The sequence below is a fragment of the Ictalurus punctatus genome, chromosome 18 (genome assembly GCF_001660625.3).
Source record: "Ictalurus punctatus breed USDA103 chromosome 18, Coco_2.0, whole genome shotgun sequence".
Taxonomy (NCBI): Eukaryota; Metazoa; Chordata; class Actinopteri; order Siluriformes; family Ictaluridae; genus Ictalurus; species Ictalurus punctatus.
In genome coordinates this window covers 24,630,035-24,655,986 of record NC_030433.2, presented here as the reverse complement: position 1 = coordinate 24,655,986, position 25,952 = coordinate 24,630,035, and the positions used below count along the sequence as shown (strand labels likewise).

The 25,952-nt window shown below is 43.7% G+C and overlaps 1 protein-coding gene across 2 annotated transcripts in view; it reads right to left on the bottom strand.

Annotated features, from left to right (window-relative positions):
- Positions 1 to 555: 555 nt before the first annotated feature.
- Positions 556 to 25,952, bottom strand: part of LOC108278798 (glucocorticoid receptor) — a 40,996-nt gene continuing 15,599 nt past the window's right edge. Inside the window, exons 4-11 of one of the 2 annotated variants that reach the window (XM_017492396.3) lie at positions 16,977 to 17,143; positions 15,838 to 15,864; positions 13,247 to 13,363; positions 12,209 to 12,487; positions 7,734 to 7,878; positions 7,304 to 7,434; positions 5,336 to 5,493; positions 556 to 4,229 (exon numbers count right to left, since the gene is read on the bottom strand). In XM_017492396.3, the coding sequence (XP_017347885.1) occupies positions 4,077 to 4,229; positions 5,336 to 5,493; positions 7,304 to 7,434; positions 7,734 to 7,878; positions 12,209 to 12,487; positions 13,247 to 13,363; positions 15,838 to 15,864; positions 16,977 to 17,143 (1,177 nt within the window). In that variant the 3' untranslated portion in view covers positions 556 to 4,076. The remainder of the gene's footprint in view (positions 4,230 to 5,335; positions 5,494 to 7,303; positions 7,435 to 7,733; positions 7,879 to 12,208; positions 12,488 to 13,246; positions 13,364 to 15,837; positions 15,865 to 16,976; positions 17,144 to 25,952) is intronic. The other variant, XM_017492397.3, reaches the window with a different exon arrangement.

The following is a 25,952-nucleotide window of genomic DNA, read 5'->3' as shown; positions in this document are numbered from 1 at the left end:
GAACAGCAGGTGTTGTGTACAACGCTCACGTGAGTTCACCAAATGGTACATCGTTTGAAAAGCATGACTGTTCGCTATTAAATTAGTGCGCTAGTTACGTACCTGCAACGCTAGCTAACTGTTAACCCTATCCTAAATAAAACACCTGAGCTCATGCGTGAATATCGTACGTCAGAATGTGAGATAAAACGATATAATTCTGAGTCAGAATGCGTGAGATAAGACGTCTGAAACCTGAGAAGTCAAATTTTGGCGTACTGCTGCCGTCCGAAATAAAGATGGAAATACGTTAGGATTAGCGTACGCGGTGTCTCGCGTGTCTCAGCCATTAAACCCCTAACATCATCTTTATCACAGATTCACGCTGTGGAGGAGCGGATTTACAGAAATCACTACATTTATCCAAACGTCATCATTCAGACACGCAGTACTTCACTCCTTCAGGCTACTGGATAAACGTCCGTGTTTTCTCACCAATCATTCGTTCAATAAATCATTCATACAGGCGTGAAAACATCCATCAGAAAAACAAACAAACAAACAAACAAACAAACATTCTGCTTCCTCACTCGACACGATCGTCTTCAACATTTAATCAAATGTGTAAAGATGGACATTGATTGGCTACTGAAGTGTAATACAAAACTATTTTAAACAGACATTCTTCTTTACTTTGGACTAAAATACAAACAAAACTTGAATCTATTTATTTTGATATAAGCCATATATATATACCAGTGAAATATCTCTGCCTTTAACTTTCACGAGAATATCTGCGTTAATGTTTTACAGAAAGGATTTTCTCAGACCAGTATTAGGGTAGTGCAAATCCTCAGGCTCTGGTCCGTCACGTTCACGCGCAGTCTTTTCTTTCTTTTTCTTTTTCTCCAAGAGACTGGTTCATTTTCACATCGATATGCATGAGACCAAAGCCAGGAAAGGAAATAAAACATGAAGTAAAACAACACATTCCAAACATGAAACCAAGTGCTACTGAAAAATACAACTGCTTTAAACACTTTCATCATCGTCGTCATCATCGTCGTCATCATCGTCATCATCGTCGTCATCATCGTCGTCATCATGATGTCATTACTCTGGCGTGCTTTAGCCGCTATAAAAATCTACATTCCCAATCTGAAGTCTTTAAAACACAGTGATCGTTCGGAAGTCTTTTCCATTCATTTAGAGAATTACTTACAAGGCAAACATAACACTTTGTTTTACATAAAAGTGCAAACACATTTTTTTAAAAAAAACAACAAAATACAATCATGACAAAAGCATCTAATGCAATCAAATTACAGGAAACGCAGTCAGATACGAGGCACATCAGATTTTCTACAACTGCTGTAGGATAAGAACTAGCGAGGACCGTCGTGGATTTATTGGGGGTTTGGGAAGATAAAGTGAGAAAACAATCCCAGTTTGTCTTTGTAAAACCATCTGACCCAAACGTAAAAAAATAAAAACCCGTTCCGTGTACTAAAGATCTGTTTCAGGTATCTGCAGATCGGTGGAAAATCATCTTGTGCCTCAATGCCATTAAAACTCCGATCTACTGTCTAAATGAGTTCGCTTTTACGTGCATTATAAATATAACGTGATCATTTAATGTTATTTTCATAAACATGTCCAGGGTTGTATAATACCTGAGCGTATCAGTGATGTCAGTACTGACAGAACGCCTGTTGTCCAATCAAATTACGTATTTAGTATTAAGCAAAAAAGGTGTCAAATACAGCTACTCAACAAACACTAGCGAGATATAATATTCACCAACACGCTTTCAATGGCGTAAGAGCCTGATATAGAGACGGGAAACGTGCGCGAGGGGAAAACCGAGTCCCGTACACAGCGACGGACATAAAACAGGTATAAAACGCTGACCGTCACAGAGAAAGCACTCGGGCTTTCATTTACAAACAGAGCTTTAAGACATTTTTAAAAGGCATTTTGAGTCACTTGTCACACCGTCAAAGCTAAACAAAAGCTAAACCTCAAAGTACATTAACATGGCATGAAAAGGCATGAAACAGAATTCGCAGATCTCTGCAGACACCCGAAATTTCCAGGGTGACGAGTGAGGAACAGATGGGCGTGTGTACGTGGGAACGTTGTGTGAAAGCCAAAATAATGCTTGTCCATAGTGCAGTCTTACAGAAAAGTCATAGAATAGGGTTTATAACAGACTGATCCGAACCAAAATGACTGCGGTTAAATAAAGACCTCGCTGTGTTTGAGGAAAACAGGAAGAAAAAAAAAAAAAAACATTCTTTCTTTTTAAACACAGTCATGTTCTGGTCACAGTCAGAAATAAAAGTACTCCTACACACCGTAAATAAATGTGCACGCTAAAATGACGACGCTGGCTTGGGGACGTCAGGTACTCGTATAAAGCTTTGCTGGTGCAGTTTGATAAAAATACAACAAATCGCTCTCACGTTAAAATCCCTTGAGCAGACAGAAGGACAAGAAGACTCGGGCCTGAGCGTATAGGAGACGGGGTGCAGGCTTTGGCACAGCGAGGGCACGCAAAGGAAATAAAACAAAAAGGGTTACAGACTTTAAAACCGTTCTCCAATTAAACAAACTCTACAGGAGGACTGAAACAAATGGGAACAATGGACGTGCAGAAAAAAGACACTAGCGGTCACAGTAAAGCTGTCTGCGAACCTGCACACACACACACACACACACACACACACACACACACACACACACACACACACACACACACACACACACGTCCTATACCAACAGTAAACCCGGGTAAAGATAAAGTACTGCTGATATGATGAGCATGTTCTTCCCAGATAAAGGCACGTACTGTATTTTCTGTTTTGTGACCAAACGTCCACAGCAACGTTCTCAGCTTCGACACTGATCTGATTCGATGTTTTAAGTAGGTAAAAGCATTTGTAAAGGTTAATTTTGTTCAACAATTCAATTTAAAATAGTATTATTTTTTCCGGACTAGGCACGGTGGTGCAGCGGGGAACGGCACGGACTCACAGCTCCGGAGATCGCGGTCCGATCCATGAATCCGTTTCAGTCTGAAACGAGTCGATCTGCTGCTGCTGTAATCTGACCGAACAGTCGCAACAAGCGAACTCCTTTTCGCCGTGCTACTACAACTACACGGAAAATCGAGTTCTAGATCATTTCAGCATTTTTTTATGAAGTACTTTGAGTTTACCCGGTTTACTTCGTGCGGCAGAGAACGACCCCTGCTGTTTCGTAGCACGCAGAGAGCTGCGTCTCGACATACAGGGAACGCACACTTCAATTCCAACTCTGAACACGTGAGCACGGTTAACGAGGTGATCCGACACCTGCGCGAGAGCACGAACAACGTGTAGCCAGTGACAAAAGACCTCAAAGAGCAGCGAAAAGCATCGTATAATATTTTCGAGCGCAGCATAGGAGTTAAAAAGGGCTTTTATTTTCCATGGCGTGGCTTCAGGGATTACGTCCTGACTTTCAGCACTCCTGAGGATTACTGAGCTGCCGACCTTACACACCCAAACAGTGTTGTTCTGAAGCAGAGCGGAAAACACTGTCGCGTTTAAGGTGCGAGACACAAACACAGAAAGCATGTGAGCCATTTACATGAACAAATATTCTTTTAAAGGCACATTTTCCCGTTTCTGATGTTCCTTTGTAAACATCGCATCAGCGTACAAGCAAAATGTCTTCTCATCTAAAACGAGCCAGATCCCGAACGAATGCTTCTGCAGAAACGATTATAATGGTGATTCATGAGAATAAAGGGTTGAAGGAGGCTTATATATATATATATATATATATATATATATATATATATATATATATATATATATATATATATATATATACTGTGTGTGTGTGTGTGTGTGTATATCTCCAGTCCTCGTCTGTGCCATGGACGCTCTTTAACGTTCTTTCTTTCACGCTCCCTCTCGAGCAACATTTACACACACTCACTTAAAAATAAAACCCATGCAGTCTCACTCAGTTAAGCCGTGATAGCTGAAGGTCACCTCGGGGCTGTTAGGCTACCGGTGGATTTAAGGCATTGTCATCATCTAAGGCAGTCATTTTTGATGAAAGAGAAGTGGCTTGATGCTCCGGTCTTTGAATTTCGGAAGCTGGTTGGTGATGATTTCAGCCAGCATCTCAGGGAACTCTACACTCAGGGACTTGTTCACAAACATGTAGAAGCAGAAGTTAAGAAGTCCCTCCACCATCTGCAAACACAAACAGCCATTCAGTAGATAGCAAGCGTTAAGTCATGAGACTGCACTTGCACTGAATACAAGCCTGAGTGTCTAATAATGTGAGGGGTTCATCACAGAAACACCACATCACAGTCTGTCAATGGTTTCTATTCGCAATACAAAAATAAGTTCATTATGAAATGTCAAAATGTTAAAATACTTGCTGTGTACTTGACATTACCATCTACGTCATGTTAAGATGTGTGCTTACGGCCGTAACTAGCTACAAGGACACAGAGGTCTGTATCATGGTAGTTTGTTTGTTTATTTATTTATTTGCACGTATACGAGGTTTAACAGTAAGCACCAGGTGCTTGGGGGAAAAAAGGTGCCGATCGTCTGAAATAAATATATACGTATTGATATATTAAAAGATATATACATCCAAATTGAACCAAAAAGTAACGCTCCGAATAACAAATAAAAACAGAGACGTCCAGAATGAATCAAAAAACACTTCGAATAACACGACGAAATTAGTCAGCGATGGTTTTTATTCCGCCTCTAGAGGCCGCTCCCGTGCTGCATCACGACGGCGGACTCTCCTCGGCCGCTCCGAACCGCACGCAACCGGGAAACTCTATCGCTGTGGGGGTTTTCCCGATAAACGATAGTCCCAGCGATCGCGTATCGGTCGAACTCTAGTAGAAACGTTCACATGCACGCCTTTCTTATTCATTCCTCTACTGTACATCTTTTTCCTAGAATACAAGGTGGTTCAACTAAAAACAGTGCATTTTTGCAAAATATATATATAAAAAATATATAAAATAGTTGTATAATATACAAAAATAATCAACATCTCAGTTCTAAATGAATTAAGGGTGACAATAAAGAAAGGAGTACAGGAATGATAAAGAAATGTCTGTGTAAGAAGAGTGATAGCGCTGATGTTTTTTTAGAGGCTGAAATCAGCAGGTAACTGGAGCGGTTTTGTAAACCTGAATATTTAACTCAATAAAACGGAACTGGATTTAGAGTTTATAGAAAAGTACATGAATAACAGAACGTAGATGAAAAATGGGCAGTATGGTAATTACGGCGCTGGTCCTGCTGCAGTTCTTTCATGATCTCACCTCCTGCATGGAGTCCAAAAGCTTAGTGAGCTGATAGAACCTCTGCCAGTTCTGGCTGGAGTTCTCGTCCCGTTTGACGATGGCTTTGCCCAGTTCTTTAATGTAGGACAAGCGGATTTCATCAAACACAGCCTGGCTCTTCAGCCCATCCTTTGGTACTGCAGTGATCAGAGATACAGAACACAATGATGTCACATTACATCACGTCCAAACATATCCCTCCTTCATCTATACGGCCCCGTGAGTCTTCTGCGTAATCAGAGGAAAGAGAACAATCACTGAAATCTTAGATCGGATATGATCTGATTACGTACGAGATACCAGATGAACTCATTCTGACCGCTGACTCGCGTGTGTTTATATAAAATTCACATTAAAATTCGCGGAACGGGCGTCGGCGAGGAACGCGGGAGAGCGCCTTTTCTTCCTGTCAAAGCAGATGTGATTTTGTGAAACAAAACAAAAAAAAGCCTTTTTCTTTAACGGAGAAGCAATTTTCACTTCTTCGAGCAGTAATCACACACCTGAGCACATCCTTTTTACTTTATAGAGCAATTTACAGAGAATTTTCAAAGGCATCAAATGAACTCTTTCGATGCGTGTTAGAGTAAACCATTCCACGACGACTGTGGAAGGGGGCGGGGCTTCCAGGTTGCATCAGTTAATATCAGAGAGTTCAAAACACCCACTCAACTGTCAATCATCCCAGATTCATGTATCGATTGGTTCATCTCACGTTTTATCAGGGAGTAAAGACTGATCTTATGGAGGATTTTTGAGTGAGAACTCGCTCCTACGCGAAATACGTAAACGCCATCATTGTACAGCAAAACGCCGGGTAAGAGGGAGCGAGGAGTGTAAGTGAGAGGAGTGCGAGTGCAGTGAGAGGAGTGCGAGTGCAGTGAGAGGAGTGAGAGGAGTGCGAGTGCAGTGAGAGGAGTGAGAGGAGTGCGAGTGCAGTGAGAGGAGTGCGAGGAGTGCGAGTGCAGTGAGAGGAGTGCGAGTGCAGTGAGAGGAGTGAGAGGAGTGCGAGTGCAGTGAGAGGAGTGAGAGGAGTGCGAGTGCAGTGAGTGCAGTGAGAGGAGTGCGAGTGCAGTGAGTGCAGTGAGAGGAGTGCGAGTGCAGTGAGAGGAGTGCGAGTGCAGTGAGTGCAGTTAGAGGAGTGCGAGTGCAGTGAGTGCAGTGAGAGAAGTGCGAGTGCAGTTAGAGGAGTGCGAGTGCAGTGAGTGCAGTGAGAGGAGTGCGAGTGCAGTGAGAGGAGTGTGAGTGCAGTGAGAGGAGTGTGAGTGCAGTGAGAGAAGTGAGAGGAGTGCGAGTGCAGTGAGTGCAGTGAGAGAAGTGCGAATGCAGTTAGAGGAGTGCGAGTGCAGTGAGTGCAGTGAGAGGAGTGCGAGTGCAGTGAGAGGAGTGCGAGTGCAGTGAGTGCAGTGAGAGAAGTGCGAGTGCAGTTAGAGGAGTGCGAGTGCAGTGAGTGCAGTGAGAGGAGTGCGAGTGCAGTGAGAGGAGTGTGAGTGCAGTGAGAGGAGTGTGAGTGCAGTGAGAGAAGTGAGAGGAGTGCGAGTGCAGTGAGTGCAGTGAGAGAAGTGCGAATGCAGTTAGAGGAGTGCGAGTGCAGTGAGTGCAGTGAGAGGAGTGCGAGTGCAGTGAGAGGAGTGCGAGTGCAGTGAGAAGAGTGCGAGTGCAGTGAGAGGAGTTAGAGGAGTGCGAGTGCAGTGAGTGGTTAGAGGAGTGCGAGTGCAGTGAGTGGTTAGAGGAGTGCGAGTGCAGTGAGTGGTTAGAGGAGTGCGAGTGCAGTGAGAGCAGTTAGAGGAGTGCGAGTGCAGTGAGAGGAGTTAGAGGAGTGCGAGTGCAGTGAGAGGAGTTAGAGGAGTTAGAGGAGTGCGAGTGCAGTTAGAGGAGTGCGAGTGCAGTTAGAGGAGTGCGAGTGCAGTGAGAGGAGTGCGAGTGCAGAAGGACGACTGCACCAACCTGTACTGAGCAACAGCAGCACTTTCATACACAGATACTCGTCGTAGGAGACCTGGAGACGCACCAGCTCGTTCGTGATCTTCAGCATCTGCTCACACTGTTCACTCATGTAGGGCAGCTTCATCCTTTCCCTGCAACACACACACACACACACACACACACACACAACACTTAGATATTTTTTATTTAGATAATCGCATAATAATCTTGTGGAACTGCTGCTCATGCTGCGTCACGTAACATCCTCAGAGGAAATGGCTATCTGCCCTCTTCTACACACAGTTCAGGGAAGCCCACGATAGGCCAGTGTCTTCTGATTGACAGGAGTGTGCCCGCCCCACCCAGAGTCTCCAGGACACACACGCTCTCTGAACAACAGGACGAACACTTTAGTGTGGTATAACGTTTTTACTCAGACTAAAAGTCTTACTCATTGATGACAAGGTCAGGGGCGAAGCACAGCATGCCTCCGTTGCACTGCTGGTAAGATCTCCAACCGAGGCTGAAGGACATGAGGAAGAGCCAGGAGCACTGCAGCAGGGTCATCTGGTCATCCAGGTGCAGATTCCGGAAACCTGGAACAGGAAAGCAATGAAGAAATACACACACCTGGATCCAGCTTCCCAAAATCACAGGTAAAGATTATCTTCAGCATCTTAGATCTTAGGTGGAGTAATGCTAACTCGCCCCTCCACCACGCTGTACAGATCTCTCACCTGCATTTTCTGGGAAGACTGTTACCACTATAATTAATACGACGACTGCTCTGTATAAATAAACCATACACACAGTTTAGTGCGTGTTGAGCGCTCACACCTCACCGGAACACAAGCTGCGTTACTGTCTTCTTAACGTCAAGAAAGAGAGACGAGAGGAAACGACTGTTTATAGCTGCGATACTGGAATTCAGTTCACGTCAATTCAGTGTTGTATGTATATATGGATGGATGGAACTTTTAACAACGTCCCAAAGCAGCTTTACGGAAATATATCATCAATTCAGGATATAGATTTTAAATGTATGAATTTATCCCTACTGAGCAGCGAGAGGCGACGGTGGTGTGACCGTCACACTTCAGGCCACGATGATATAGAATAAAAGTCTTGATTACTGCGTGTTATTCTGTAAAAATGCAGCGGGCTTCACTGTAGGTCACCAACATGTTTATGTTTGTGAAGGATATGAGATTGCAGCCAGTTATTTATTTATTTATTTATTTATTTGGTGCCCCAGAACTTCAATACATCACGGTGAATGGATCTGCATTTGAAATCAATTCACAGAAAAATTCCTGCTGTAAACAAATATCAGAACCGCTTTGCAAGGACGTGAATAATTGCGATACTCGTGCTGTGTACTGAGCACTAAAACGATGAAACTGCAACGGATTTATTTTTATATGATAAGAAATGGGCAGGGAGAGAGTAAGCGCAGTGAGTCATTCTGGATAAAATGTTTTTCTCACAACAATTTATTCAGCCCCGAGGATCTGAGCGGGGAAGTTGTTTACCGGACGCCATAAGTGCTTCCTATTTATTTATTTGTTTGCGTGTTTCGGAGACATCTGCATGAGGAAGTCTTCAGAATGTTCAGCATCATAAGTGTATGATAATGGCCAAAGCCCAATAAATGAACAAGCAATATAATAATTCACGAAATAATCTGCTTGTGTTGGAATCATGTTTCACTCCTTTCCTCCGAAATGTGGTGTTCAAAAACGCCGTAAGGTTCTGCGGAGCCGTGTTCGCTCGTGTGTGGGTCTCGTCCAAGAACGGCTGGAGAAAGGGACTTAGTAAATATTTACAGTGCTTAACAGACGTGCCTTTCTCATGCCATCGCTAGCGGGCGAACTTCACCGGTCTCGGACGTGCTTTATACGGTCTGCATTCGTAATGGTTAAAGAGGGAATTTATCCCGGAGCTACTGACACCACTGCATTCACAAATCGGACGGGAACGTCGATGGAACACAGAATTATTATTAGAATCTAGTCTAATACATACACACAGAAGAATTAATATCAGACCCTGGTTAACGCCATGGGAAAACACAAATTCTCACTGGCACCAGTGTGGTTCTACAGTAAACTGGTTCTGCGGTAAACTGCCGAGTCTCCGCCATCAGGCCACCCTGTTCCGGACACTGTGACCTGCAGTGGTTTACTTCTCCCTGTTCTTCATTCGTAATGTTTACTCTTGAAATTGGAGGACATTTAGAAACAGAAAAGGAATGATAAGTGTAACTATGGAGATCCTATGGAGCAAAAACACATGGATGTGGTTCACGGTGCTCAGGCTTGGTGTTGTAATTATCCTCGGCATCGGTGCGTATCATGTAAGAAGTGTTAAACTGCATGAATGTGGAAGTGGAACTCCGTTCACTTAGCACTTAGCACTTAGATAAGTAAGGAACAACACACTCTGGGCCGTGCTGTTGTGTGAAAATATTCCACTGTGTGTGAACAGTTACACAGCAGCTGCACAACATGCCGTATCACATCACCCCGGCGTGGATTATTTACACATAACAGCACAGCCTGAAGTGTGTTTATTCCTCTAATACCACAGTTTCATTTACCAATGAAGGAGACGTCACGCTTCATCATCCGCTTATACAGTTAGTGTTGTGGAACGTCCACGAGACGAGTCAGTGCCTGTTCTCACTTACGTTATAGCAGCTATAAACACTCATTCCCTCACCATCCCTCTCTCTCTCACTCTCTCTTACTCTCTCTCTCTCTTACTCTCTCTCTCTCTTACTCTCTCTCTCTCTTACTCTCTCTCTCTCTTACTCTCTCTCTCTCTTACTCTCTCTCTCTCTCTCTCTCTCACTCTCTCTCTCTCTTACTCTCTCTCTCTCTCACTCTCTCTCTCTCTCTCTCACTCTCTCTCTCTCTCTTACTCTCTCTCTCTCTCTCTTACTCTCTCTTACTCTCTCTCTCTCTCTTACTCTCTCTCTCTCTCCTACTCTCTCTCTCTCTCCTACTCTCTCTCTCTCTCTCTCTTACTCTCTCTCTCTCTCTTACTCTCTCTCTCTCTTACTCTCTCTCTCACTCTCTCTCTCTCTCTCACTCTCTCTCTCTCTCTTACTCTCTCTCTCTCTCTTACTCTCTCTCTCTCTTACTCTCTCTCTCTCTCTCACTCTCTCTCTCTCTCTTACTCTCTCTCTCTCTTACTCTCTCTCTCTCTCTTACTCTCTCTCTCTCTCTTACTCTCTCTCTCTCTCTCTTACTCTCTCTCTCTCTCTTACTCTCTCTCTCTCTCCTACTCTCTCTCTCTCTCCTACTCTCTCTCTCTCACTCTCTCTCTCTTACTCTCTCTCTCTCACTCTCTCTCTCTCTCCTACTCTCTCTCTCTCACTCTCTCTCTCTTACTCTCTCTCTCTCTGTCTCTCTCTTACTCTCTCTCACTCTCTCTTACTCTCTATCTCTCTTACTCTCTCTCTCTCTCTTACTCTCTCTCTCTCTCTCTCTCACTCACTCTCTCTCACACTCTCTCTCTCTCACTCTCTCTCTCACTCTCTCTCTCACTCTCTCTCTCACTCAGTTAATAAAATAAAAAAATGCAGTTTGTCATGAAAACGCAGGGCGTAAACTCCTCTGTCCTGAAGAATCAGAAAACTTACTAACTGTTACAAAGCGCTGACACTGGAGACTCCTTCCATAAATGGCACACGAACATCTCCTAACAGAAGCTTCACCATATCAAGGATTACATTTTTCTTTGCTAAACATTTTTTAGAGGAAATCTGTTTACGTGGCGCGTCTGCTGTACAAGTCACTGTGAACGAGCTGTTGCTATAGAAACAATAACATTAGAACGAGCGCGTTGATATAAACCTGTGATTGATGTTGAAGCCGGAACGACGGTCAGAGCCGCCGTTATAGAACATTAATCAACTCTTTCTGACCCGAGAATTCAACAGCACTGAGGTATAAATACCGCAGCACTCTCGATAGAGGGTAAGAACACTTTAAATAATAAATATATTAATATTAAACTGGCAGAACAAATGTTGAGTTGTAACTGAACTGCAGCTAATAAGAGTCATTTCTCATCAGAGAAAAACCTCTCTCTCTCTCTCTCTCTCTCTCTCTCTCTCTCTCAGAAACACCTAGTTGATGATTTATGATCATGTAAATAATAAATGCATTTATTTATTATCAACCTCATGTCAACGTTGGCCTAATTAAAGCGATACCCCTGAAGACTGGACTCGGGTTACCGTTAAACAGTGAAATATTTAACCTCGGGCTAGAACGAGGGCTGGGCAATACGATGATATAATACCGATATTGTGATCAATTATGCCACATTACACTTTCCTGAGACATCGCCAGTGTCGTGAGATCCGTTTTAAAAGTATTCTGAATTCTTCGTTTGATATCAATAACAAACTCTGAGTGGAAGCAGTGGATTTGATGGTAAATTTTCACACCGAATCTTAAAAATTGCAAAATGTACAAAAAAAAAAAAAAAAAAAAAAGTTATTAAACAACAGTCTTTTTAAAACGTTTTAAATAAAATATACTAATACATTTTTCTGAACATTAACTGAAGGCATCATCAAACTCAGCGTTTCACAGTTTGTTGCCAGTTTATTAGTAAACCTTTACATCGTCATACTTATCATTTTAAATCACCTTACTCAATCTAAATAAAATTAAAACTTTACCAGCTAGTTCAAACGAAGTATTTGTTTACAGCAGGGTGTGCATTTTCAGACCGGGATGCCAGAGTTACGCTCTCGGGGAACCTGCCTAAGTGTAATGATGACAGCTGTTGACTGTCTGTCTTCTAAAACCTAGTGTCTAATAGATTCCTTTCCTGATTTGCTTAAATTGAATCATTTTAAATCTCTTTTTTTTTGGTGTTACACTTTACTTTAAGAGACTTCGCTCTTACCTGGCAGGGCTTTGGCCCACTTGACGGCGGAGATGACCTGGCGTCCCCCGAGTCGGTTCAGGGTGGTCATGAGGCGTGTGGAGGTGTCGGGGATGCTGCTGTCGTAGCCGGCGTACACAATTTCAGGCTCGATGGCCTTCAGCAGTGACAGCATGGTGGGTACGAGCTGAGGCATGGACTTGAGCACCAGAGAGGACTGACGCTCAGTGGCCATGTAGGGCGGGGGCGAGGCCGTGGCCTGCTGCACTTTCAGTCGGATCAGTTTTTTGTTTTTGCGTGCTGAAACAGAGAGGATCGGAGAAGAGTTATGACGTTTATGTGTTACAAACACCGGTTAAAAAGTTAACCATGTCCGGAAATATTAATATAATATAACAAAGCATTCTTTTAATGTTACGCTCTGGTGTGATATCGAAAATGATCACCAGCAATTCCCTCCACTTTTTACATTTTCCACTGTGAACATTTCTATAGCCTCGAAGAGCCTTTAAAGGTGCAACGGCCGATATTTATTATTTCTTACTTGTACATATAACCTGTGAAATATGTAGAACATGATAAGTCAAATAATGGTTTAAACCATAGTCTTATGCCAGTTATTTTATAGACACTCCCTAATGCCCAGATCTCAATCTGAACTCCTTAAGCACGCAGCACAGCCGGATAATTCTCCTGTGAGCGAAAAAATAAACCACTCTGTTCTTTAAAAAAAGCTTAATGACAAGAAACACAGAATAAACACCGGCTGCGTTTTCCCACGACTCCGTCGTTTATTACGAGTGAGGGAGATGACGCCGGATGCAGAATTAGTGACGCTGCTCCTGGACACGTCTGTACGAAGCTCTGAAACGTCTGAACGGTGGTTTCTCATAACCAATCACGTAGACGTTTTTTTCCCATTACAAAGAAAATCAGGGCAGTGAAGGCCTCGTGATCCTTCTCAGACATCAGTGTTATCAGCAGTAAAAAAGAAAAAGCTCACACACGGTCCTACTGGTCTGTAACATGTCACTAATGCACCCATACAGCACGTCTTACCTTCTAGGTTCATGCCTGCTTGGAGGCATTTGCGAAAGCGGCAGGCCGGACAGTTCTTCCTGCGGATCTTGTCGATGATGCAGTCGTTTCTCCCAGCGCAAAGATAGTTGTGTTGGCCTGAGAGGAATAAGGCGTGTAGGATTTATTACTATTATTATTATTATTATTATTATTATTATTATTGGCAGGCTGACTTTAAGAGGATTAAAATGAAGTCAGTACAGAAACTGTGCCTGCAGGAGTTGACACGTACATAAGAGAAAGTGAGTCACTGCATTAACCACAGATCAACTCCCATCACACACACGCCAGAAGGAAATAAGAACGTACAGTCGTCATGCAATAATAAAACAACTGCTCCGTCTCAGAGTCGGAAACATTTGTCCAGGAACAATCTCAGGATCCGTGCAGTTATAAATCAGTTTGTTTAAGATCATGGGTTTTGTCTATGGGCACGGTTTCCTCCGGGTACTCCGGTTTCCTCCCCCAGTACAAACACGTGCATGGTAGGCTGATTGGCGTGTCTAAAGTGTCCGTAGTGTATGAATGGGTGTGTGAGTGTGTATGTGATTGTGCCCTGCGATGGACTGGCACCCTGTCCAGGGTGTACCCCGCCCTGTGCCCCATGCTCCCTGGGATAGACTCCAGGTTCCCCGTGACCCTGAAAAGGATACGCGGTATAGAAGATGGATGGATGGATGTTTTATCTGTGTATTATAACATTCTCATATGATAGGACAATCAGTCTGTCTATCTGCCTGCCTGTCTATCTATCTGCCTGTCTATCTATCTGCCTGTCTATCTATCTGCCTGTCTGTCTATCTGCCTGTCTGTCTATCTGCCTGTCTGTCTATCTGCCTGTCTGTCTATCTGCTTGCCAGTCTATATAACTGCCTGTCTATCTTCCAGCCTGTCTATCTATCTATCCAATGCTACTTGATACGTTATATAATAGTACTACTACTACTACTACTACTAATAATAATAATAATAATGTCTCTGTATATAAGGCTAAAGCAAAGCCTATAGTATTATTAGTAGTAATATAAACACAGGGGATCTGAGGTTCTGAGGTCATCGACTGATGCAAGGCCAAAAAGCAAGAAGAATGAAAACTGCATCTAATTAATTCAGAGTAATAATCTTCCTTGATGGCCAGACACTGTGTGTTTAACAGCTTAGAGCAGCATTTCAAACTTCAGAGACGCAGAAGTAAATGGTTTTGTGCTTTTCCCGCTGCACCACTTCAGCTCATTTAGAGTTAGATAAAGAGTGAATAAGTGGAATCTACTAGGTTAAAGCATGTGTCCGGTGATCTGTGGCCCTCTCACAGGAAGTGCACAATCACGACAAGTGCAACTAGACACGTACGTATACAAATGACAAAAACGTGACCGAAGCAAGCCTCTGTTCCTGGAATCGAGACGAAGATGAATTCTGTAAGAAGAACTGAATTCCACCAATGCACGTTCCCGCAGGATCTCATTAAACCTCTTAAGTGCCGCGATTGAAGATGAAGACGAAGACGAAGTACTGAGCTGGATTCAACCACACGTGCTGATCAGATGGAGGAGCGGGACGAACCACATCAGCGTCAGCTTTCTCCAACAGTGTCGGCGTTCTGCTGTTCGGTTTGAAGCAGTAGACTCTCTAAAAGTTACTCGATACCGTGGAAGATTCCTTCACTATGAATCACAGTGATTTCAAGCTTTCTTCCAGGCTGGAGACGGATATGTTATACGGGTCGGGAGGCCTAGAGCACCGAGTTTACACTGTGTTCAAACAAAAGAGATGAAAGACAATGAACTGAACGGGTATCAGGACTCACTGATTACTTCTGATCAATCAAATGTAGGGTCTGATTTCAGTGCAGGATAGCCGTGTCCGATCTCACTCACACATACGGAAGAAACAGAAGCGATTATAAAGCTGAGTCTAAGTGCAGGAACGCAGACGTAAACCTGGGAAATGTACACAGAACTAAAATGAAACGAAATGTTCAGTGACATCCCTGATTGATTGATACTTAATACTCATTTCAGTATCCGTATCATCACTGCAGTCGACAAGTACTAAGAAAACGCCATTAAAAATGTGCATCAGATGCACGTGTTAAACACTTTATCCATCAGCTACGTGTGAACAGCCGAACCTGACCGGCTGATCCGCAGTAATAGAACAAAAACCAAAAACATTCCTTTCCCAGCTGCACAACATTACCTAGCCTCTTTTATCCGGTCCTGGTTCATCTGCACCTCTTTTCTGACGCTCGGCTTGACCTTGCACAGTCGAAAAACTTCAAACAGCATTCCAGCAGAATATAAAAGCAGGTGAACAAACGTCACATTTCCGACTGCCAGAACATTAGTACTGTTAATAAACCTGCGGCCGTTTACGCCTACTCCGACTCCGGATACTAATCCGATTGATTTAGTCAGGCGATGATTGGTTTGAAGACAGGTTAGAGATGTGGGATGATCGGTAGAATCAGTCGACATGCATGCTGGAACAGTGCCGCGTGTGTTGAGCTGGTACCTGAAGGTCGGCGGGATTTTCAGAGGGTAAGCGTTATTAAAGGTAAGTTTATTTACCATGTGTGTTTTGTCGTGCTCTCCATCCTTCACCGTTGCCAGAGCAACCATAGAAATAAGAGAGAAAAACAAAAATAACAGATACACAGTATACGCCTCAAGGTAATGCACATATTAATAACAAGCTGCCTGCAGTATATATAAGAGTACATCTCAAATTGCGGAGAGGAATACCGCGTCGGGTGCGCTGACTAATTTCCTCTTCATTTAGATCTGATCTTTTTGTCATGAGACGTTTTCGGCGTTGTTAGACGGTTTGTCATCTGAAAGCGTCGACATTACAGCACAGCTTTGATATACGCAAGCGAACGGATATGAAATGAAAATCTAACCGGGTTCCGAAATGAAACGAGTCTGTTTAAACTCGCGCATGCCCGCCGATGTGCGTCCTCATTAAGGAAACGCTGCTCACTATCGATAACAGCTGCAGTTCTGCCTCAGGAGGATTTTTTACTCAGACAGACTGCAGCGATACACGTCAGTCCACGACCTCCGGACCTGTCGGAACGCGAGCGATGCTTTTTATCAACCGACACAAACACGGTTCCCTCCACGTGCAAATCCTAATCCTGTCAAGGAAGAGGAGAAGTATGACTCACAGCTGAACTTCTCTCTAAAGACAATTTCATTTTTTAAGAACCTGAGCAATCTCACGAAAGCAGAGAGAGAGAGAGAGAAACATTTGTAGGAATCAGACCGTCTTGTTTTAAGGCAAAGGGTTAATTCAGCTTTTTGAAAAGGTGTAATAAATGTGCTTCACTGCGTCCGTCTGACCGAGCCAACAACCACAGCTGTGTCCGTTCAGTTAATTTCTCAAAGCTGACAGATGATAAGACATTTAATGCTTCTCTACGCGCACTGCTGGAACGCTGGAGGCCATCGATGCACTTTTACACCTTCTCAAAAGCTACTTCGACAAGTAGAACTCCACACCGATACGGTCATCTAGTCTAGTCCTTCCGGTTACTAATCTGTACGCCTGAGACACACTAAAGATTCACTTCAAACTGGAAGGCAGCTATGGAAGCAAATCATCTGACTTTTGCACTAAGAAGAATCTCAGACACATGGGACGGACGGACAGAATTTTAGAGAAAAAAAACAAACATTAAAAAACCAGTTAGTTCTTAGATGCTCACCTTCTACAGCTCTTTTGAAGAAAACTTTGCAACTACCGCAGGTCAGAACGCCGTAGTGGCACCCTGACGCCTCGTCCGAACACACCAGGCAGATCTTGCTGTTCGGGCCTTTGGGTCGAGCGGAACCGGGTGAGTTTAAAGTGCTGGCGTCAGGACTCAGAACAGACCTGCAACGAACCAAGAAGAACACAACATGAGGCTCGGAAACAAACTGAAACAGCAATCAGTGTCACGCAGCACCTTTATCCCTCTCAGTGTAGGAGGAGGACACGGAGGGGGACACGGAGGAGGACACGGAGGGGGACACGGAGGAGGACACGGAGGGGGACACGGAGGAGGACACGGAGGGGGACACGGAGGAGGACACGGAGGAGGACACGGAGGGGGACACGGAGGGGGACACGGAGGAGGACACGGAGGGGGACACGGAGGGGGACACGGAGGGGGACACGGAGGAGGACACGGAGGGGGACACGGAGGGGGACACGGAGGGGGACACGGAGGAGGACACGGAGGGGGACACGGAGGGGGACACGGAGGAGGACACGGAGGAGGACACGGAGGGGGACACGGAGGAGGACACGGAGGGGGACACGGAGGAGGACACGGAGGGGGACACGGAGGAGGACACGGAGGAGGACACGGAGGGGGACACGGAGGGGGACACGGAGGAGGACACGGAGGGGGACACGGAGGGGGACACGGAGGAGGACACGGAGGGGGACACGGAGGGGGACACGGAGGAGGACAGGGAGGAGGACAGTGACATTCTGTAAGTTAAAGTCATGTTCTAAGAAAAGAAAGCAGGACAGAGAAGAACGGTCAGAGAGGTGCTGTGGGAAAATCCTGGAATGTGTTCGCGGCACTTCAGTCTGCTCTGAGGAAACACAAAAACTTGTTTATGTTTGTAAGGAAAATACCAAAAAAAAAAAGTTTTGTTGATAATTTTATAGTTATCTGTAACAGTCATCTTTTATAGTGGTGCTAAACAGTCTTTCTGATATTTTTCTCCAATCTGCTGCATTTTCAGCCGCGTCCTTCTCCTCATCACACAGCATGTCGATGTCCGTTATCTTCTCACCACAAGCACAGCTATGGCAGATGGGTGTAAAACGTGGCCACACATGCGCTGTGAGGCTTTTCAACAAGCTACTGATGAAGGGAAACATGAACCGGACGAGAAGTTTCATTACAGAAGTATGCACTTCTGCACATGAATGATGAAACATGCTGATGTGAGCACGGCCGCTTTAACGAAGCCGCGATGGGATGTGATGTGACGTTAAATACGAACTTTCCCAAAGCAGCACACAATCACGGCCATTTTAAGCTTCTATACGTACAGGAGGTGTCTATTTTAGACAGAGAACGATAAAGACCTACATCCATGTTGAAATCGTGAAACTGTGGAGTACGCTAGTATATGATATGACATGATATGATATGATATGACATGATATGATATGATATGATATGACATGATATGATATGATATGATATGATATGATATGACATGATATGATATGATATGATATGATATGATATGATATGACATGATATGATATGATATGACATGATATGACATGATATGATATGATATGATATAGGATCACCAGATCTTGTGGCAGTGTGTTATTGCGTAGAGACGACCGAATCGGTATATCGCGCAAAACTTACACTACCTTTATCGTTAGTGCTGTTTTTAGCAGCAAACCACAAGTAAATAATACGGTTTATAATACAGACAACTAGCATGACAATACGCCCTAGTCTAGACACTAGTCTGATGTAAATTCGAGCAGCAGACAGTCTTTATGTAAGGGGGACCATTAAGGACTTCATTACTTCAAGTACCGAAGCAGACACTTCTAGGATTTTCTCAAACGTCAGCTAATGGCTACGGCTCACAGCGACACGCAGAGCGTTCCGATCTGATCGATACTTTTATTATCACGTGTGAAGTCTGAACAGTGGTGTTGAGTTCACGTCTACTATTTTAGTTTGATCAGGGATTCATTTACAGCCTCAAAAAAATGACTCACGAATGGATCCTGACTCCAAGTGCTCACGAACAGCTGCGGATCAAATCCCCAGTGCCGCGGTTTCCCGTTCCCACTCCCGGTGAAAACACACAACTGTGTGCTTGTGCTTTCTCTGCAGCGCGGGGACGCAAACACACCGACTGGACCTGAGCGTTCTATTTATTTAGTTATTTATTTGATTGGTGTCCTTGAGCATTGTAATATCCTCATGCATGTCAAATGAAATAATGAATACAGTTACAATAACGTGCTAAACGCCAACCCGGTATCTATCTCCTAAACCCATTTCCTGTTTTTCAGCTGGCTCGGGAGGACACTACAGCGGAAGAAATATGTCTAAAGGTTACTTGACCCAAGCTGCAATACAAAATCTTTCATTACAAATGATATTAACAGCAATAACGAGAGCAAAGTAGATCTTTACATGCGTTTCTGAATTTTTTACTGCTCGGTATGTCCCGGTTTTTTGGGTTTTTTTTTTTTTTTTGCTTTAACAGAAGAGATAAAGACCAATAAATCTCAATGAATTTTTTTCAATCTATCAGTTTTTGAAGATTTAAATCCCTGAAGATTTAAACAGAGGAGGAAAACGTGTACAGCTGAACACACAACGTGTTTTGAGTAAGAGACACTCCGATGTTGGTTGTTGGTAGGAGGCACTCAAGGCGATGAAACACAGAGCACTGGTTTGTAAACATTCGAATGTGTCAGAGATACTTTATGATGGAATACTGTTTAAAATCAGCAGGGGGTCTTCTCGTAATCATGCATGCTTGCGCACGAGAAGGCAGTTCAGTGACCGCAGCATTCGTTTATTATATACATCAGCGCAGCCTGACCGCGCAACGGATCACGTGCATTAGCCAGCTCAATAAACACTGCTCAGAAGAATGTGAAGAGTTGTGCAATGTTGTGCTTCTAAAACACGAAGTGAAACTCTCTGAAGAGAAGACTTGTTCGTCGTAGTGTTTCTCAAGAATCTTCCGCTCGGGTCTCTCCTCCTCCTTCCATCTCCGCACAACCCCTGTGATAGAACTATATAGTCACGTTATGCCGTGCGCGCTACAAGCCTCAGCCGATGGCATTCCACTACACATCGTGGGATTACGGATTCTCTGACCCGCCGCGGGACGTCTCCCACTCGCTGTGCCGCGGCTCTATCAGAGGGGGTTTTTAGTCGTAGGGGAAAAACTGTCACGCTATCAAAGCTGGCTCTGTTCTCCATTTTAATCTAACACACACATGACATACAACCAAAGACGTGTTGCTTAGAGGCAGATTAGAAATTGGGATCATCTGGTTTTCACCTCCAAGGTTTTGTGGCTATGCAAAATAATCCACTTCAGGGTGGTAGAGGCACGCCGACTGGCATCAGGCCGTATCACACCACCCCGGCATGGATTATTTTCATATAACAGCACGGCCTCGAGTGTTATTCCTTACATATCTCGCAGCTGGAGAGCCAGCACACGTCTCAGCAAAACCCCATGAGCTTCCTGAACGTAAGAAGCCTGATTTACACAGCCAACGGTCCAAGAACACCAGCTGAATGTGTCCCAGTCTCACACGTGAACAGTAGTTATTATTATAATATAAAGACCAACAGGAGAGGAGTGAAAAGCTGAACGTGATCACAGTCCAGTACCGGAGCTGACTCACGCAGACGGTCCAGACCAAGAGAAAATGTTTTCCTTCACATTGCTACGGGGCAGCAATAAAAGATTTCTGAGAGAACCCAATTCAATTAGAACCTGACATGTTCTCGGTGCTAAAACGGATAAATGACACAGGGACCAGTGAACATTGTGCCATTTTCCTCGGTCTTTCATGCGATTAGCCTTCATTTAACACATTACAGCTGGAGGAAAGCTGATGAAGACACAGTCTGTGGAAAAAGTGTAAATTAGCTTAGGACGATATCGAACTCTTCTTCCTTCCGCGTGGTCCGCTTTGTGTGTCCACTGGTATGGAGATATATTCATACTCATCTTATTCACACAAATTAAACACAAATACACAACAGTGTATGTTTAGAAGGCCGGAGGTATGACGGACTTCATAGCAACGCGGCATGCCTGAGCGGAAAAAGCTCCGTCTGTTCACAGCGGTACCGCATGTGGACCCGCTTAATGAAACGTCGCTGAGCAGATCAACCGTGTGACCTCATTTAAATGCAACGGCGTCATTTTACCGCCAAACGTTCACTCGTTTAATCAGCGCGGACGACGGTGTCTGTTTGTACATCTGCATATCATTTCATCGCGCGCATGCAGAAGACGTTTTTAAAATGCCGCTCTTTCTTCTCGCGCAAATCGACCCTTTCTTCTTTTTCTCCTCGCGAGATCCTGCTCGCCGGATAAGTTCCGCTGTTTTCATTCACCTCTCCGTGCTCCAGTTTTCAGTGCAGGTTAGATCCGATCGTTTAGATGTGATTTGTGTAGAGCTTTTAGGAATTATATTACCAAAATGTACAAAACCGCCGATTTATACACAGAAAAAATGAAGACGGTTAGAAGATTAGAAGGAAAAAAAAAACCAAGAGTGTTGGAGATAAATGAATGACACGTATCCTATAATCACTCTGAGGATGTAAACTCTGGTTCTGGTTTTAGCTTTACTTTACAAAATGTGCCTTGAAGTGCATGCAGTCGTTTCCACATCCAGTCACACAAAACGTAGGAAACGCGCAAGACTCGAGATCGCTTTGCAGCAGAAGCTGGAGAAAACAAACTGCTTACAACAAACGAGTAACAAAACAAAGGGTTTACATCATTCACAGCAAAATAACCCTGACTGACAGTGGAAGGATCCGAAATACCGTGTGTTTCCTGAACGTCTGAGAGTTAAATTACAGCCATAAAATGACACTCGTTTAAGAATGATGCGCTTTACACCGTATAACTTTAAGAGTCAATTTAAAGCTTTAACAAAATCTGCGAGCCGTGTCAAAGCCATACAAACATCTATTTATTCCACAGAACGCGAGGAATCCTGGGTGTGACACTAGAGTTCTTGGAGTGTTTCTAAAGTTATAAAAAGTTCTGGGAGTGTTTAATGCTGGAAATGATTACACACCTGTAACGAACACGTCAGGTGAAACGGGGGAGACGGGGCTAACGTCACATGCGTGAAAATGTTGTTTACTGTTCGCATATACAACCTGAGCGACGTGAAGACGTGATAATCAGTGTTAATGAGTGTTACTCAGGGGCAGGATGAATGGAACCTGGCTTTAAATCGGTTTTGACAGCCACGCCGCGTTACGGCGTTCAGCACGTTTACACCCGCGGAGTGTTTACCAACAAAAACACACGTGCACACCCCCGCGCTGCAAAATGACCCGAGTAGCCTGTGAACAGTTCTATATGCAACTGGTATGATTCATCACACACACACACACACACACACACACACACACACACACACACGCGCACACACACGCACACACGGTTAATGTCTAACAGTTCACACAGAGATATAACACACCTTGTATAAACGAAGGCTTGACATGATGCTATGATGTATTTCATCGAATCAGAGCGTTTTGAGAGAAAGTCTTCACAGGTAAACACAAAGTGCTCTTACACAGTGCCGAGAGAATCTCCATAGCAACCAACGCCATGGAGACGGCCATTAAAAATCAATAATTCGTTCTGTTGTAAAGTGCTGCATTTCTCCTTTCCAAACCACGATCTGACGTTGAGCATTTACACACACACACACACACACACACACACACACACACACACACACACACGGATAATTAGATCCAATTTGTGACATAATTACATGCATATATAATTAATGATGCTTATTTTTGGCAATAATAGCAATTTTACCACATCACAACACGTCTCTTCACTCTTGAGCGAGCGTTCCTCTTAAAAGCATCTACAATAAACCATTTTCACCTTTTCCCTCTTCCTGATTTAAAGAGTACTTTTCCATCGCATAAGCAATTCCGTTCATCATCCTGCTGCAAACAGAACTAATTTAGTCTGGGGAGAAAACCATTTCACTGCGGAGGAAAAAAACAGAGAGGAATGTAATTACTAGATGAAAAGCTCTCCCAGCGGGCGGGGGAAAGGCCGCACACATACATTAGAGGAAAAGCTTAAAGAGAGCAATACAGCAGGAGATTTTCTCTTAACACGGTGTGTAGAAAAGCGGAATATGAAGATAAACAAGTGTCACGCAAAACGATAAGACAGCAGTGTGTACGTTACGCGGGTGTGACCGAGGGAGCGCGAGGAGTCGCAGCGACGCTCGCGTCGTGTGGAAAGTTTCCGTGTGAAATGTAGAATCACAGAGTGCTCGGAGCTCCAGAAGAATCCAGAACAGTTTTACACAACTACTGTAGCATGTAACATAACGTGTTGTTTAGTTATAGATCGAACTAGCTTGTTGTCACTACACTCCTTCAGTGAAATTTAGCTAGCTTAGCACGTAGCTTTTTGGCATGACATGGGAGACGCTAATAACGCTGCCAACCTGATTTTTGGAGAAAAAAAAAAATCGTTCGATGCTCTGACTTATGAGGAGAGACTGAGAATTAAACAGGAGGCCAAAACAACACCCAGGAATGGAGCAAAAACAGGGTCTTTCAGCTCTCTTGGTACTGATGATGGCACAGACAGATGTGCTTTCTTTAAAAAGAATGGTTCCTATGAATCTGCCATGGGTTCCTGAGAGTCTAGGACATGGCAGTTTTACAGGAGCATGCTGACCAGAGGCCAGAACCGTCCCCACATGCTAGGAGGCACGGACGACATCTGCAGATAGATGAAAGTAGAGACCATAAGGAGCCAAGAGAAGGTCGAAAGTCATGTGGGGGAGGAGAGACGTCAAAGCGAGTTCATACATCTGACAACTCAAATGGGGAAGACCGGAGACAATAGCAGGAACTCGAGAAGAGAAAAGTCAGCAGTTAGGATCGCAAAAACGACCGATCAGTCCTCTTACATTCCTTTTTTATTTTGACAGCATTATCTTTATTTTCTTCATTTTTCAATGCCTTTAATATACTTTTTTGTTTACAATTGTTTGAAATCCGTGAGAGCAGAGTATTATTGTGAATTTTGACGATAAACAAAAGATCCAAAGGTTAAACAATAAAGACACATTTTCACAGCCTTCTTTACCAAGGGTGCCAATATTAGTGGACGGCGCTGTTGTTTTTTATAAACTTATTATAAAATGTGTTAAACCCGGATCAGGGCCTGTGTTCCTTCCCTTACACAAAAGTCCCAGCGAGTTACAAGTTGACAAAATAACGACTGCCATTTGCAGATTTGCCGTCCAGACTTCTAGATGATTATGATCGGGTTTATGGAGCGTTTAGACAGAAATGACCTCGTGTTCTCCGGTGTTCCTTAGGAACAGGGAAGATGAAACACATCACATCATTCAAACTTCATTTATTTCCCACTATACAGCACGTCTGCTTGTCAGAGCTCATCAGAGTAACTGATGGAAATGACTAAGCCACGAGAAAAGCGGAGGGTTTTTACAGATAATGATTATACTCAACACAACTCTTATTCTGAATGTCAGCTTGCACTGTCACGCAGTTTCATGAAACAACAGCAGGATGACACTTTTATGCATTAATAAAAAAAAATGAACATTAAAGAAAAAAAAACAAACAACACAGCACAAGTGTGTATGCCGACACCCCGAGTGGGCGGAGCTAAGCGGACAACATCAGCACAGATGCTTTTTCAATTTCAATCGCAAATGTCACATCACTAAAAATAAATCTCCGTGTTTTGATAACGGAAGTCTCAGACCTGAAACCAAACACTTTTATTAGTGCGATTCCTGTCAGTACGCCTGAGTAAAAAGCACTCAGGATTGTTGGTGTGTCTGTGCTGCTGTGTGAGGTTGTGTAAGCTCTGTGTGTGTGTGTGTGTGTGTGTGTGTGTGTGTGTGTGTGTGTGTGTGTGTGTGTGTGTGTGTGTCCATGTTTTTATTTTAAAATGTGTCTCATTAAATCCATCTTAACACTCCTAATATTCACTCTCAGACAAGACTAACAGCCTTATGATGCAAAACTCAAGCATTCTGCATTCACTGTATCTGAAATGAAGCACATTCCAAACCTTAAAAACACGATTTCGAAAACATTCGAGCATTTTCAGTGACGAGCATCTCACCCAACTCTGATCATGATCCGATTTAATCACCAACCCTGCGATAGTTTAGGATCGAGGTTTGGTTGCTGCGTTACTTTTTCTAATAAGCCGGTCTAAAAGCTGATTCATCCAATGAGAAACTCAGCTGGAGTCACACACACACACACACACACACACACACACACACACACACACAGCACCACAATCCATGCTAAATTATGCATGAGCAGGTCTGAGTAAACAAAGGTGAAATAAGACAGCGGGTCAGAGTAAATAAGACATGATGAAGCCGAGTTTAACACGGAGGTTACAAAACCTTGTCCTCTGTTTATTCTGGGTTTTTCCTCAAAGCTGAAATTAAGCCGTGTTCAAACACAGCTCGTGTGTACAGTTCAGCCCGATGTGGTCAGATGGTTAAAGTACATCCCAAATGATCATTTTATGAGTAAGGCATTAAACTAGACACACACTCGCACCACGAACGCGCTCCACGGTGTGATTAAGCTTCTGCTGTACCCGATCTTCTCGACATAACGTGTGCTGCTCTTCTATTTCAAATCCTCAGAGAGTTTATAGACTAGAATTAAACCTTATCGTCAAGGTAGAAAGGTAAAAGCTACCAAAAAAAAACACCTTTTAAATACAAGCGTACATGAATCTAGTGTTGTGTTGCTTCACGGAGATACTCGGAGTTCTTATTATGTTTAAGAAGTCCGCTGTGTTCTTGTATGAAATGACCCGAACGGTACCGTTCCACGCGGTGAGCAGGCTGGGGGACATGATGGTATGATATTTATACT